At 41.6% G+C, this 16,376-nt stretch overlaps 1 protein-coding gene across 6 annotated transcripts in view; it reads right to left on the bottom strand.

Moving 5' to 3' along the window:
* Positions 1-16,376, bottom strand: part of ST7L (suppression of tumorigenicity 7 like) — a 184,674-nt gene that overhangs the window by 48,744 nt on the left and 119,554 nt on the right. The window contains exons 16-17 of one of the 6 annotated variants that reach the window (XM_073234413.1): positions 15,530-15,606; positions 9,766-10,598 (exon numbers count right to left, since the gene is read on the bottom strand). The exons of 3 other annotated variants lie outside the window; for them this stretch is intronic. In XM_073234413.1, the coding sequence (XP_073090514.1) occupies positions 15,571-15,606 (36 nt within the window). In that variant the 3' untranslated portion in view covers positions 9,766-10,598; positions 15,530-15,570. Of the gene's footprint in view, positions 1-9,765; positions 10,599-13,506; positions 15,111-15,529; positions 15,607-16,376 lie in introns of those variants that run through there. 2 more of the 6 variants (XM_037005387.2, XM_073234414.1) reach the window with 2 other exon arrangements.

Below are 16,376 nucleotides of genomic sequence, written 5' to 3'. Positions count from 1 at the left end.
GAAGAAGAGAGACAAAAAGGGTAGAAAGTGTATTTGAAGAAATAATTGCTGAAAACTTCCCCAAACTGGGGGAGTAAACAGTCTGTCAGACCATGGAGGCCCACAGAACTCCCAAAACAAGGGACCCAAGGAGGACAACACCAAGACGTATAATAATTAAAATGGCAAAGATCAAAGACAAGGACAGAGTATTAAAGGCAGCCAGAGAAAGAAAAAAGGTCACCTACAAAGGAAAACCCACCAGGCTATCATCAGACTTCTCAACAGAAACCTTACAGGCCAGAAGAGAATGGCATGATATATTTAATGCAATGAAACAGAAGGGCCTTGAACCAAGAATACTGTATCCAGTACAATTATCATTTAAATATGAAGGAGGGATTAAACAATTCCCAGAAGCAAAAGTTGAGGGTATTTGCCTTCCACAAACCACCTCTACAGAGTATTTTAGAGGGATCGCTCTAGATAGCAGCACTCCTAAGGCAAAATAGATGTCACCAGAGAAAATAAAATAACAGCAAAGAAAGCAGACCAATCAAATACGAATTAAAGCCAAAAAAATTAAATCAACTACTCCCAAAAGGAGTCAAGTGAACACTAAAGAACACAGAATAAAACACCTAACATATAAAGATTGGAGGAGGAGAAATAAGGGAGGGAAAGAATCATCAGACTGTGCTTACAATAGCTTAATAAGTGAGTTAAGTTAGACAGTTAGATAGTAAAGAAGCTAACCTTGAACCTTTGGTAACCACAAATCTAAAGCCTGCAATGGCAATAAGTACATATCTCTCAATAATCACCCTAAATGTAAATGGACTGAATGCACCAATCAAAAGACACAGAGTAACAAAATGGATAAGAAAGCAAGACCCATCTATATGCTGCTTACAAGAAACTCACCTCAAACCCAAAGACATAAACATACTAAAAGTCAAGAGATGGAAAAAGATTTTTCATGCAAACAATAGGGAGAAAAAAGCAGGTGCTGCAGTACTAGTATCAGACAAAATAGACTTCAAAACAAAGAAAGTAACAAGAGATAAAGAATGACATTACATAATGATAAAGGGGTCAGCCCCTCAAGAGGATATAACCATTATAAATATATATGCACCCAATACAGAAGCACCAACATATGTGAAACAAATACTAACAGAATTAAAGGAGGAAATAGAATGCAATGCATTTGTTCTAGGAGACTTCAACACACCACTCACTCCAAAGGACAGATCCACCAGACAGAAAATAAGTAAGGACACAGAGGTACCGAACAACGCACTAGAACAGATGGACTTAACAGACATCTACAGAACCCTGCACCCAAAAGCAGCAAGATACACATTCTTCTCAAGTGCACATGGAACATTTTCCAGAATAGATCACATACTAAGCCACAAAAAGAGCCTCGGTAAATTAAAAAAGATTGAAATTCTACCAACCAACTTCTCAGACCACAAAGGCATAAAACTAGAAATTAATTGTACAAAGAAAACAAAAAGGCTCACAAACACATGGAGGCTTAACAACATGTTTCTAAATAACCAATGGATCAATGACCAAATTAAAACAGAGATCAAGCAATATATGGAGACAAATGACACCAACAGCATAAAACCACAACTTCTGTGGGACACAGTGAAGGCAGTTCTAAGAGGAAAGTACGCAGCAATCCAGGCCTATCTAAAGAAGGATGAACATTCCCAAATGAATAGTTTAAAGTCACAATTATTGAAACTGGAAAAAGAAGCCCAAATGAAGCCCAAAGTCAGCAGAAGGAGGGACATAATAAAGATCAGAGAAGAAATAAATAAAATTGAGAACAATAAAATAATAGAAAAAAATCAGTGAAACCAAGAGCTGGTTCTTTGAGAAAATTAACAAAATAGATAAGCCGCTAGCCAGACTTCTTAAGAGAAAAAGAGAATCTACACACATCAACAGAATCAGAAATGAGAAAGGAAAAATCACAATGGACCCCACAGAAATATGAAAAATTATTAGAGAATACTATGAAAATCTATATGCTAACAAGCTGGAAAACCTAGAACAAATGGAAAACTTTCTAGAAAAATACAACCTTCCAAGACTAACCAAGGGAGAAACAGAAAACCTAAACAGACCATTTACCAGCAAAGAAATTGAATCAGTAATCAAAAAAACTACCCAAGAACAAAACCTCTGGACCAGATGGATTCACTACTGAATTTTATCAGACACATAGAGAAGACATAATACCCATTCTCCTTAAAGTTTTCCAAAAAATAGAAGAGGAGGGAATGCTTCCAAACTCATTCTAAGCAACCAGCATCATTCTAATACCAAAACCCAGCAAAGACCCCACCAAAAAAGAAAATTACACACCAATGTCCCTGATGAACATAGATGCAAAAATACTCAACAAAATATTAGCAAACGAAACTCAAAAATACATCAAGAGGATCATACACCATGATCAACTGGGATTCATCTCAGGGATGCAAGCATGGTACAACATTCAAAAATCTATCAACATCATCCACCACATCAACAAAAAGGACAGAAAACACATGGTCATTTCCATAGATGCTGTAAAAGCATTCGACAAAATTCAACATCCATTCATGATAAAAACTCTCAACAAAATGGGTGTACAGAGCAAGTACCTCAACATAATAAAGGCCATATACGACAAACCCACAGCCAACATCATATTTAACAGAAAGAAGCTGAAAGCTTTTCCTCGAAGATCGGGAACAAACAGGGCTGCCCACTCTCCCCACTGTTATTCAGTATAGTACTGGAGGTCCTAGCCATGGGAATCAGACAAAAAAAGAAATACAAGGCATCCAGGTTGGTAAAGAGGAAGTCAAACTCACTATTTGCAGATGACATGATATTGTACATAAAAAACCCTAAAGACTCCATTCCAAAACTACTAGAACTAATATCTGAATTCAGAAAAGTTGCAGGATTCAAAATTAATACACAGAAATCTGTTGCTTTCCTGTACACTAACAATGAATTAACAGAAAGAGAAATCAGAAAAGCAATTCCATTCACAATTGCATCAAAAAGAATAAAATACCTAGGAATAAACCTAACCAAGGAAGTGAAAGCCTTATACCTTGAATACTACAAGACATTCTTAAGAGAAATTAAAGGGGACACTAACAAACAGAAATTCATCCCATGCTCTTGGGTAGGAAGAATTAATACTGTCCAAAGGGCCATCTTGCCTAAAGCAATCTACAGATTCAATGCAATGCCTATCAAAATACCAACAACATTCTTCAACGAACTGGGACAAAAAGTTTTAAAATTCATATGGAACCACAAAAGACCCCAAATAGCCAAAGAAATCCTGAGAAAGAAGAATAAAGCAAGGGGCATCTCACTTCCCAACTTCAAGCTGTATTCCAAAGCCACGGTAATCAAGACAATTTGGTACTGGCACAAGAACAGAGCCACAGAACAGTGGAACAGAATAAAGTCTCCAGACATTAACTCAAACATATATAATCAATTAATACATGATAAAGGAGCTATGGGAATACAATGGGGAAATGACAGCCTCTTCAACAGCTGGTGTTGGCAAAACTGGACAGCTACATGTAAGAGAATGAAACTGGATCATTGTCTAACCTCATACACAAAAGTAAATTCGAAATGGATCAAAGACCCGAATGTAAGTCATGAAACCATAAAACTCTAGGAGGAAAAGATAGGCAAAAATCTCTTGGACATAAACATGAGTGACTTCTTCATGAACATATCTCCCTGGGCAAGGGAAACAAAAGCAAAAATGAACAAGTGGGACTATATCAAATGGAAAAGCTTCTGTACAGCAAAGGATACCACCAATAGAACAAAAAGGCATCCTACAGTATGGGAGAATATATTCATAAATGACAGATCCAATAAAGGGTTGACATCTAAAATATATCAAGAACTCACACACCTCAACAAATGAAAAGCAGATAATCCAATTAAAAAATGGGCAGAGGATCTGAGCAGACACTTCTCCAAAGAAGAAATTCAGATGGCCAACAGGCACATAAAAAGATGCTCCATATTGCTAATCATCTGAGAAATGCAAATTAAAACCACAGTGAGATATCACCTCACTCCAGTTAGGATGGCCACCATCCAAAAGACAAACAACAACAAATGTTGGCAAGGATGTATAGAAAGGGGAACCCTCTTACACTGCTGGTGGGAATGTAAACTAGTTCAACTACTGTGGAAAGCAATATGGAAGTTCCTCAAAAAACTCAAAATACAAATACCATTTGACTCAGGAATTCCACTCCTAAGAATTTCCCCTTAGAATGCAGGAGCCCGGTTTGAAAAAGACATATGCACCCCTATGTTTATTGCAGCACTATTTACAATAGCCAAGAAATGGAAGCAACCTAAGTGTCCACCAGTAGATGAATGGATAAAGAAGATGTGGTCCATATACACAATGGAATATTATTCAGCCATAAGAAGAAAACAAATCCTACCATTTGCGACAACATGGATGGAGCTAGAGGGTATTATGCTCAGTGATATAAGCCAGGCAGAGGAAGACATGTATCAAATGATTTCACTTATCTGTGGAGTAAAAGAAAAAAGAAAAAACTGAAGGAACAGAACAGCAGCAGACTCACAGAATCCAAGAATGGACTAACAGTTACCAAAGGGAAAGGGTCTGGGGAGGATGGGTGGGAAGGGAGGGAAAAGGGGGGAAAGGGGCATTACGATAAGCACACATAATGTAGGGGTCGGGGGCATGGGGAAGGCAGTATAACACAGAGAAGACAAGTAGTGATTCTATAGCATTCTATAGCATCTTACTATGCTGATGGACAATGACTGTAATGGGGTATGTGGTGGGGACTTGATAATGGGGGGAGTCTAGTAACCATAATGTTGCTCATGTAGTTGTACATTAATGATACCAAAAAAAAAAAGGCAGAAAATGGCTAGATTTTTTTAAAAAATACAAGACCCAACTATATGTTGCCTTCAAGAGACATTCTTCAGGTTTAAGGACACACAATAGGCTGGAAGTGAAGGGACAGAAAAAGATATTCCATGCCAAAGGAAACCAACAGAAAGCAGGGGTAGCTAAACTTATATCAGACAAAATAGACTTTAAGTAAAAAACTGTAACAAGGACATTATATAATGATAAAGGGATCAATTCATCCAAAAGATATAACAATTATTACTATATCTGCACCTAATATTAGAGTGCCTAAGTGTATTAAGCAAATATTAAGAGACAGAAATAAACAGCAATGCAATAACAGTAGTGGACTTCAATACCCCAGTTTTGACAGTGGATAGATCATTCAAAGAGAAAATTCATAAAGAGATATTAGGCTTGAACTCACAAATGGACCAAATGGACCTAACTAACATATACAAAACATTCCATCCAACAGCAGCAGAATGTACATTCTTCCCAAGTGTAAATGGAACATTCTCCAGGATAGATCATATGTTAGGTCACAAAACATGTCTTAGCAAATTTAAGAAGGTTGAAATCATAACAAGTATCTTTGCCAACCACAATGGTATGAAACTAGAAATCAATTACAAGAAGAAATCTAGAAAATTTAAAAATATGTGGAAATTAAACAGCATACTCCCAATCAATCAATGGGTCAAAGAAAAATAAAAAATTATTGTGAGGCAGAAGAAAATCAAAACACAACATACCAAAATTTATGAGATGCAACAAAAGTAGCTCTAAGAACAAAGTTTATAACAAGAATGTTTACATTAAGAAAAAAAAATGATCTCAAATAAACAACCTAACTTTACACTTCAGGGAACTACAAAAAAAGAACAAAGCCCAAAGTCAGTAGAAGTAAAGAATAACAAAGATCAGAGCAGAAATAAATGAAATTGAGATTAGAAACACAATAGAAAAGATCAACAAAACTAAGAGCTTGTATTTTGCAAAGATAAACAAAATTGACAAGTCGTTAGACTAACAAAGGAAAAAGTGAGAAGACAAAATCACAAGTGAAAAAGGAGATATTAAAGCTAATGTGGCAGAAATATAAATGATCATAGGAGACTACTACAAAGAATTATGCCCCTGAAATTGTAAAGCCTATAAAAGATAAATAAATGCTTAGACACACACTACCTACCAAGACTGAATCATGGAGAAATAGAAAATCTCAATAGATCTATAACTAGTAAGGAGATTAATCAGTTATCAAGACAAAATCTCAGAACCAGATGACATCACTAGTGAATTCTACCAAACACTTAAAAGAATAAATACCAATCTTTCTCAAACTCTTCCAAAAAAGTGATGAGGAAGGAACACTTCCAAACTCATTTTACAAGATCAGTATTATCCTCACACCAAAGCCAGAGAGAGACACTACAAGAAAAGAAAATTATAGGGTAATATTCCTGATGAACACAAATGCAAAAATCCTCAACAAAATATTAGCAATCTGAATCCAACAGCACATTAAAAGGAGCATATGCCATGACCAGGTAGGATTTACCTCTAGGTTTCAAGGATGATTCAACATGCACAAATCAAACAATGTGATACACCACATTAACAGAATGAAGGATAAAAATCACATGGTCATCTCAACAGATGCAGGAAAAAGCATTTGACATAATTGTACATACTTTCATGATAAAAACTCTCAATAAATTAGGTATAGAAGGAATGTACCTCAACATAATAATGGCTATATATAATAAGACCATAGCTAATACCATATTCAACAGTGAAAAACTAAAAGCTTTTCTCTAAAATCAGTAACAAGACAAAGATGTCCACTCACACCACTTTTATTTATCATAGTGGAAAACTGGAGCAAGAAATAAAAGATACCCAAATTAGAAATAAGATTGTCTCTCTGCAGATGACATGATATTATATACAGAAGATTCTAAAGACCACCAAAAAACTGTTGTCACTAATAAACTAGTTCAGTAAAGCTTCAGGATACAAAGTCAACATAAACAAATCAGTTGTGTTTCTATACACTAGAAACAAACTCTCTGAAAGAGAGAGCAAAAAAGCAATCCTATTTACAATAGCATCAAGAACAATTAAATTCTTAAGAATTAATTTTAACCAATGGGGTGAAAGACCTGTACACTGAAAACTATAAGACAGCAATGAAAGAAATTAAAGAAGATACAAAAATGGAAAAATATCCAGTTGTTGGATTAAAATTAATACTGTTAAAATGACCTTACTATGCAAGCCATCTACAGAGTGAATGCAATCCCTATCAAAATTCCAATGGCATTTTTCATACAAATGGAAAAAAAATCATAAAATTTATACAGAACCACAGAAAACCCTGAATAGCCAAAGCAAACAAAGCTGGAGGCATCACACATGCTGATTTCAAACTATATTACAGAGATATAGTAATTAAAACAGTATGGTACTGGCTTAAAAATAGACAAACTATTGGGACAGAATAGAGAGCCCCAAAATAACCCACACATCTATAGTCAAGAAATATTTGACAACGGCACCAAGAACACACAATGGGGAAAGTATAATATCCTTGATAAATGGATATCCACATGCAAAAGAATGAAATTGTTCCCTATCTTACACCACTCACAAAAATTAACTTGAAGTGGATTAAAGACTTAAGTGTAAGATCTGACTGTAAAACTGTAGTAGAAAATATGTAAAAAGCTCTCTGACATTGGTCTTGGCAACAAGTTTTTGAAAAGTTACCAAGAAAACACAGGCAACAAAAGCAAGAATAAACAAATAGGACTACATAAACTAAAAAGCGTTCTGCACAGTAAAAGAAACAATAAAAAGGCAACCTATAGAATGGAAGAAAATATTTGGAAACCACATATCTGCACTCCTATGTTCACCAAAGCATTATTCACAACAGTCAAGATATGGAAACAGCCTAAGTGTTCATCAACAGATAAATGGATAAAGAAAATGTGATATAAATATATACACACACACACAGTTGACCCTTGAACAACACAGGGGTTAGGGTCACCAACTCCCACACAGTTGAAAATCCACATATAACCTTTGACTTCCTAAAAATTTAATTACTAATAGCCTAATGTTAACCAGAAGCCTTATCAATAACATACACAATTAACACATATTTTGCATGTTATATATATTATATACTGTATTCTTACTACTAAGTAAGCTAGAGATAGAGGAAAATTTTTTCAAGTTGCCACAGATCTCCAAAAAGTTTTCCAGTATATTGAGTGAAAATAATCCACTGTTAAGTGGATTAAACCTGTGTTGCTCAAGGGTCAACTGTATACACAATATTCTTCAGCCATAAAAAAGGAAATCCTGCCATTTGTGACAACGTGGATGAAACTTGGGGTATTGTGCCAAGTGAAATAAGCCAGAGAAAGACAAATACTGTAGTACCACTTATATATGGAATCTTAACAAAAAGGTCAAAGTCATAGAAACAGAGAGTAGAGTGGTGATTACTAGGAGCTGAGGGGTGGGGGAAATAAGGAGAGGCTGATCAAAGAGTATAAACTTTCAGTTATAAGATCAATTAGTTCTAAGGATCTAATGTTCAGCATGGTGACTATAGTTAATACAGTATTGTATACTTGAAATTTGCTACATCTTAAATATTGTCACCCCCAAAAAAGGTGACTGAGGTGATGGATTTGTTAATTGTGGGAACCACTTCACAATGTATACATATATCAAATCATAAATGTATACTTTAAACATACACAATTTTATTTCTCAATTATACTTCAATTTTTAAAAAAAGAGCACAGAATGAATTCCTTTCAGGCTGAAGCAGAGTCATTACAGAGTGGGCCAATATGGTGGACAAAACTATGAAATTAAGTGAAGGCCGATTATCTTAGGTCTTGGAAAACAGGCTGAGTTGTTTCTACGTCACCATTCAGGCAATGGGGAACATAATGGAGGTTTTTAATTAGGTAGCAGAGTGATAAAGGTGGGCATTTGGGGAGAAGAGTCTGACAGCAGACAGAGCAGATCTAAGAGGGAGTTTCTTTGACAGGTGAAGTATCAGTGTCTAAGGACTAGTTGAGGGTAGCGGCCCTGGGAACAGAGAAGCAGATGGGGGAGACCTTGAAAAAAATTGACAGAGAATGGTCATGAAAGATGAGGCACAGAAGCATACAAGATGATTCAGAAAATGACAGGGACACCTGTATCATTTGGGAGACTGAAGCTCCAAGAGCTGCTCTCCCAGAGTTGACCAACAAACAATGCTGATTATTTTGGTGACAGGAGGGCAGCTCCTGTGGTTTGTGAACAGTGTTTTATGGATGGGAACATCTCTGCTGAAAGTGAATGGCCCCAGTCCTAATCTCTGAAGTCAGGAAGCTGCCCTAAATGTGTATCCCTTGGCTAAATTGAGTTTACCTGGATATGGCAATGAGACAAACTATTCTTTGCTAAAGCAAAGTAAATATCAAACTTACTAAATCACAGAGTGTTGTCACTACATGGGAGAAACTCAGGCTGCTTTGCAGGGGCAAGATGAAGATTTCATCAGAAAGAGCGAGCTCTGCCTCCAGAATTATCTCTATTCATCCAACAATTTATCACAAATTTGCTTTTGAAGGGGTTGTTACACTTCTCAGCTATTTAGGAAAAATGAGAGGGGCAACTGTCCCATTACTAATACTTTCCACAATAGTAAGCACAGTGTTTTGCACATTGATTCCTCAGAGGCACTATGACCAGAGGAATGATGACCAAGCTGACATGAATGGGTAAGTGTTGAAAGGGCAGGTGACGCAGGGGGGTGGGGTAGAGGTGAGGGTGTTATGACGAATGTGATCAGAGAACACAGAAGAGATGTCAAAGGTAAGGATTTCAAATCCCAGTAATGGATGAGATTGCTAAGGCCGAGGTTCTCAAAGAAGTTCACAATAATACTAAGAAGTTATTTGCCCTTTTCACCCTCATTCTCTTGCAAGAGTACTGTGGTGTTTTCCAGAAGCTACATGATACGTAGTATCACAACAGATTGAATGTAGAAGCAGATATGAGGAGTCTACGGTTAAGCCAGAGCTTAAAGATATTTGCAAAAATGTTACATAATGCCACTCTTGTCAATATTTTTCCTTTGGAAATTTTAGTTATTTTTCATAAAACATGGTATTAATATAAACAAGCATTGGGTTTATTGTTAATTTTAAATTAATTAAATATATAAATATTTAAAATTTTTTGATCTTTTAAACTAAACTTTTTAAGAACAATTTTAGATTAACAGCAAAATTACCAAGATGGTACAGAGTACCCACATACCCCACACCCAGTTCCCACTATTATTAACATCTTACTTACATTACAAATATATGGTATATTTCTCATAATTAATGAACAAGTATTGATACATAATCATTATTTACTGAAGTCCATACTTCATGCAGATTTCTTCAGTTTTCCCCTAATGTCCTTTTTCTTTTCCAGCATCCCATCCAGGAGATGTTAGATTTAGTTGTCATGACTTCTTAGGTGACTCTTGATGTGGCAGTTTCTCAGACTTTTCCTGTTTGAATGATCTTGGCAGTTTGAAGGAGTGCTGGTCAGAATGTAGAATGTAGAAGTTTTGTAGAATGTCCCTCTGATGGAATTTGATTTTTTTTTAATGATTAGACTGGGGTTATGGAGAGGGAAACCATACAGGTAAAGTGTCATTCTCACCCATCACATCAAGGGCATATAGTATCAACATGACTTGTCACTGTTGATGGTGACCTTGATCACCTGCCTGAGGTTTGTCAGGTTTCTCCACTGTAAAATCACTCTTCAGCCTCCCCACCACACACTTTTCTGTCGTGTACTCTTTGGAAAGAAGTCACAACCTGTAGCCCATACTAAAGGAGTAGCTACATAAATAATTTGGGATTCTTCTGCATGAGAGATTTGTCTCTTCTCATATATTTATTTACTCATTTATTATATCAGTATGGATTTATGCATATGTTTTATACTTTGGGTTATAATCCAAAACTACCTAATTTTCCAGTTCAAATTGTCCAGCTTCGACCACTGGGAGCACTTTGAGTTGGCTCCTGTGTTCATTTTAATTTTTAATAGGGATACATACAACCAACATTTTAAAAAACTTTGGGGTCCTTGATTCTTTTTAAGAGTGTAAGGGTTCTGAGACCAAAAAATTTGAGAACCGCTGCTCTAAGGAAGGCCCCCAACGCCATGGCCGCGTGTGGTTCTCCTGCAGCAAACGGCTGAAGACATGGGAGGAGCAAAGGAAGCCACACTCCCGCACCCAAGCGGACACCCAATTCTCCGTGCCACGCACTGCCACCTAAGATTTTCTCCGAGTCTGAAACGCACTAGCCCCCACGAAGACGAAGCTTACTTTGCCATGCCTTTCCAGGAAAAGCCACTGCGAGGCGCACGGCCCACGGGGTGAGTCACCCAGCAGAGTCAGGAAGGGGCGGCATCTTGGCGCCGGCTCAGCGTTTTCCTCCGCGGAACCCCGGCCCTAGCCTGGCCTGAACGGTCTCATCCTCACTCCAGGCTCAGCTGGCTCGCCCTCCGGGGCCGCATCAGGCGTGCAGGTGGGCGCGAGCGGAAAAGGGCACTTCTAGGGCAGTGGCAGGCGCGCAAGGAGGAGAACCCCTCCTCCCTGCCGCCGTTTCCTCCACCTGCCCGTTCCTGAAGAAGGCCTCTGGACAGCTCCCTGGGCCTGGGCCCTGATCCCTGCCCTCCCCTCGCTGGCCCGGGCCGATGCTTTCCTCTGCAAGCCCACGACACACAGATAAACGGCTGCAGCTGGAGGCTGGGCTAATTGATACACTAAGTTCTATAATTGCCTCGAAAATAAGGTAATGATTTGGCAGAGGGAATGCTTTGATCTTATCAGGCAAAGTCCTCTCCAAATGAAACTTCAGAGGGGCTGGAGGCCTCTAACTTGGAGTGGGAAGCCCAGGAACTGCCTGCTTCTCCCCACCCCCACCCCTGCCCATGTCTCCTGCTCCCTGCCTGACACTCCAGGCTTTTCAAGACTGGGATGGAGGAACCCTTCCATAATGACCGGGAGAGAATATAAGCCATGGGTTATGTGTGGAGAAGAGGTGGCGTTGGGGAGTGGTTTCTCTAACCCTAGGGCTATGAAAGGTGTTGGGGTCCCAGAGTGAGATTATGAAAATGCTGACTTGGCTCAAGCTGGATGAGGTTTCTTAAACAGTGGGGGCAGCTAATTTGGGCTTTTCAGGAAGAAGGGCCAACAGAGGGAGAAGAACCTTGGTCCTGCTTCTCCAAGAATCTGTACACACACTCCCTCCCTCTGCACTGTGGGTGTCCCTGCCTGGCAGAGGCCCCAGCACAAAGAGGATTAGAGAGATGAGCTAATCTGGTTTGTATCCCAGACATGGCCCCAGAAAGGGACCTTGTCTACCCTGATGTTTCAGGGGCTAAAGGAGAGAGGAGTCCTCCTCCTTTTGGGCCCTCTGGCTGACAGTATCAAAGACTCCTTCCCACTAGGGTCTCAAGGATGCTGGAGTCCTAACTTCACGGTCAAATTTAAGGAGCAGAGAAGCAGAAGTCTCAGAGAGCAGGGTGGACTGCGCTACAAGAAACAAGAGAGAGAGAGAGAGAGAGACAGAAAGAGGCCCCCACAGAGGGAACTAGATTTCATTCTACTTGGTTCAACAGTGAGGAAACTAAGGCCAGGAATGAGAAAGTGACTTACAGAGTCATGCAAGTTGTGCATGGCTGAATTGGGAAAAACTCAGGTGTTCTGATTTCTTTCAGTTCAGTGCACTTTTCACTGTGTTGCAGGGACTGCAGAGGAGGGTGTGAGACAAGAGAGTGAGAGCAAGAGAGAGACAGAGACAAGAGAGCAAACACAGAGAGAAACACACTGAGGGAAAAAAAAGAGGAGCACCGACACACACCACACACATACTGGGAGAGGGACACTGAGAAAGCCACAGCGAGTCAGAAAAGACATGGAGAGAGACATGCGGAGAGTGAAAGAGTGAGAGAGACAGCCACACAGATCCCTACCGAAAAGGAGAGAGTACACATTAAGAGATGGACAGGGATACAGAGATACATACAGAGGAGGAAAGGCAGTCAGACACAGACACACAGAAAGACAAATGAACACAGACACAGAGACAAGAGAGAGAGGAACAGACACAAAGTGAGAGAAATATCAGCCAGAGAGACACAGAGAAGAGACACAAGGAGAGCAAGAGGCAGAGTGGATAGATGCAGGCAGTGTGGGAGGGAGGCAGATAGTGAGCTCTGCATATTTTTGTCAGAAGGAAATCTCACTTCCAGATCATTCCAGGGCCCAGAACAGGTGGTGGAGGAAAGAGAGCTCTATTTGATTCAGCAGATTGGGAGAGGGGGGCTGAGGGCAAAGTGAGAACCACCCTCCCTTGGGGTTAGGCTGGTCAGTGACCACCCAGGATCCCAGCAGCATGCCCAGGGCCTCACACAGAACCTGGGCCACCCGCCCAGGATGGCTGTCAGCCCACCCAATGCCTGGCTCCAGTCTGATTACAAGCAAAGTGCTAAAAGGCTCCAGACCCCAACCACCCCCATGGTCCCGTCTCCACCAGCTCCCCCTTCTTCTTTCTCCTTCTCCCTTAGCTCCCTCTTCCTTTCTCCTGCTCCCCTGAGGAGCAGTCTAACCCTTTCTGGCCACGGGCTGGGAGGAAAGGACCACTGTCTCCAGCCCTGCCCCACCAAGCCCCCTTCTCTGATTTGGGCCTGGATGCCCCTACCCTCAAAGTCCTCCTGGCTTGGCCACGTTCTGTGCCTTGTCTGGGAGTTCATAAATACCAAGGAGAGGCCAGTCAGGCTATGTACAAAGCATAGATCCCCACCTCACCCCACTTAAAAGACCCTGGGTTCTTCCCAAGCTCCCTTCTCTTCCCTAGACACCTGCATGGGGTGGCTGGGGAGGGAAAGATGGAAGGGGTGGGGGGCAGCACTAGGGGCCTGTGTGAACCTGGCCCCATTTCAGATGAGACTTGCCTAGGTTTGCAAAGAAATCTCAAGGAAGGCGTCTCAGGGCCCCTTGTGCAAGCAGCAGGCTCAGGAATTCCTTGACTCCCATCCAAACCTCCCCCCAGCCCCTTCTCGGCCTTTCTCTCTGCTCATTACCATCCACACCACCTCCCACCCACTGGGAAAGAGAGAAGGTCATCACCAAAGGGGCCCAGGGAAGGGGGGCCGCTAAGGGGGGCAGACCCTGGGTGGACTAAGAACTGTTTACCCACACCAGAGCTTCCCTTAGTTCATCTCCACTCCCATGCAAGGCCCAGTAAAAAGTCAAAATCATTCAGCCACATACAGCTGAGAATAGAGTGAAAGAAGATGAATCTTGAAGTGGCTCCACAGCAGAGCAGAGCATGAGGTGAGGTATCAAGAGTGAGAGGGGATCTTTCTTTGGGCACTCACTTTTGAGAGGGCAGGAGGCTATGGTGCCACCTTAAGGAGAAAGGAAGACTTGGCTTTGCTGGCTGGGTAGAAGATGTCCTGTTGGAGGGCCCAGGGAATCTAGACACCTTCAGGGCAGAAGAGGTCTGGGATTCTTCCTCAGGTCTCTGCTGACACTACTCCCCAAATTTGCAGCCTGCAGCCTTAACAGCAGAGCCTGGTGTTGCCTTCCTTTGATGGCTTTACAGTATTTACAAGAAAATTCCTTGAGAATAAAACCCTTTCACTCCTTCTGTGTCATTTAGGATGATCTGGCCAGTGCTGCACATCCAGCAGGTGCTCAGGAAGTGCCAACCTGATGCCACATAGCACCCTCCAAACCAGAGCTTGACTCCCAGATCAGTGACTCCTCTCCTGCTTCCTATTACATAGAGTGGGGCTGGGGGATGGGAGGGAGGAGCAGGTCAAGCACTAGCCTGAACCTCTGGCCTTGACCTTCTGCCTGGAAGCCCTATGACAGGCCTTTGCGTGAGGAGTTGAGCTCTCCAACAGTGTCTAGGACCTTGAGACTGGAAGTTTATTTTGAGATTCGAAGTCCAAAGTGGCAGATCCCAGAAAACCTCTTCTCTGGCTCCGGATTTGTTCTCTAGTTAAGTGGTTGAGTGCAGCTCTTGCAGTCAGCTGGCTCCTGCAGCCTGGGGTTCCTCCTGGGGAGCTGGGGGCCCAGAAGGGAGGGGAGAAGAGGCAAGAGCAAAGCCCCATCCTGGTTGTCCACTCTAGGGCATAGGTAGCCTTAAGCACTGGGGAGAAGCCTTGTCCCCACACCCACTTACTTCCCTCTGTCTCAGAGCTGCTGATGTTTCTGGGGGCCCCCTCAGTTCAGCAACATGCTTTAATAGTTGAGTATGTTTTGCCAAGACACGGTCCCACTTGACTATGAAGAGAGCTGAAGCCAAAGAAGGGGCCTCATAAGTGAGTCTGGGGCCCATGTGGGCGAGTCCACCCAAGGTTAGGGCTGATGTGATCATCTCCAGCTCCCCACCCCGCAACCATCAGGGTGGGGCTGGGCCCAGAGGAAGAGTGGTCCAAGGAAAGGGGTCCAGCCAGCAGAGTGCCTGGGTCCGTTCCTCTTACCTGCTCCTCTTAGGGAAGCTCACCATGGAGTCTGCTTCTTTTTAAGGAAATAGAAGGACCAACTGGAGCCTCCCAAACTGAGAGAAAGAAGAGAAGGGGAGGGGACGGGTCAGCTGACTGGTAGGAAGGGGTACAGCCAGCATGCTGACCATGCTTGGTCTCTGTATTTCACCCTCTCCCTCTACCTTCTGACTTCAGTCCAGCCCCCACTTCCCCTTGGACCACTCCTGTTACCTATCTGAATCCCTCCCCTCCTCCCTAGCTCCACTCCAGCTGGCCAGTCCCCTTGCTATTTTTTGCATACCAGCCCACTCTCACCTTAGGGTCTGTGTGCTCGCTGTTCCCCCTGCCTGATATGCTCTTCACCAATCTGCCTGGCTTGTTCCCTCACCTCCTTCAAGTCTTTGCTTGAATGTCACCTTAATGAGGTCAACCTGATCATCCTAGTTAAAAGCATTACCCCTACTGTATTTATCACTTTCTAACATACTGCATGATTTACTTAAGATGTTTGCTGTTCATTGTCTGTTCTTAAAAGAAGGGTAAACTCCATGAAGGCAGAAATTGTTTTGTTTTGCCTTGTTCACTGATGTATCCTCAGTGCCTAGCACAGTCTGGCACAAGGTAGGGAATAAATAAATATTTGTTGGATTAATGAATGCACTTTGCCTTTGCCCCCTGCCACAGAAAGTGAGGTAAAGGAGTGGGAAGGGAATAAAGGTCCCTGAGCGCCCTTCTCTCCTATTCTGCCTCTGGGATGTCTGCAGCCTTTCCAAAGCCAGCTGCACCCTGTCCGCTCACACTCTGGCGTCTTTAACACGGCACCCCCACCCAACCAAGAACTGAC

Source organism: Manis javanica, chromosome 4 (assembly GCF_040802235.1).
Source record: "Manis javanica isolate MJ-LG chromosome 4, MJ_LKY, whole genome shotgun sequence".
Taxonomy (NCBI): Eukaryota; Metazoa; Chordata; class Mammalia; order Pholidota; family Manidae; genus Manis; species Manis javanica.
Note: the sequence above shows the minus strand (reverse complement) of the source record. Positions and strands in the feature narration are given on the sequence as shown.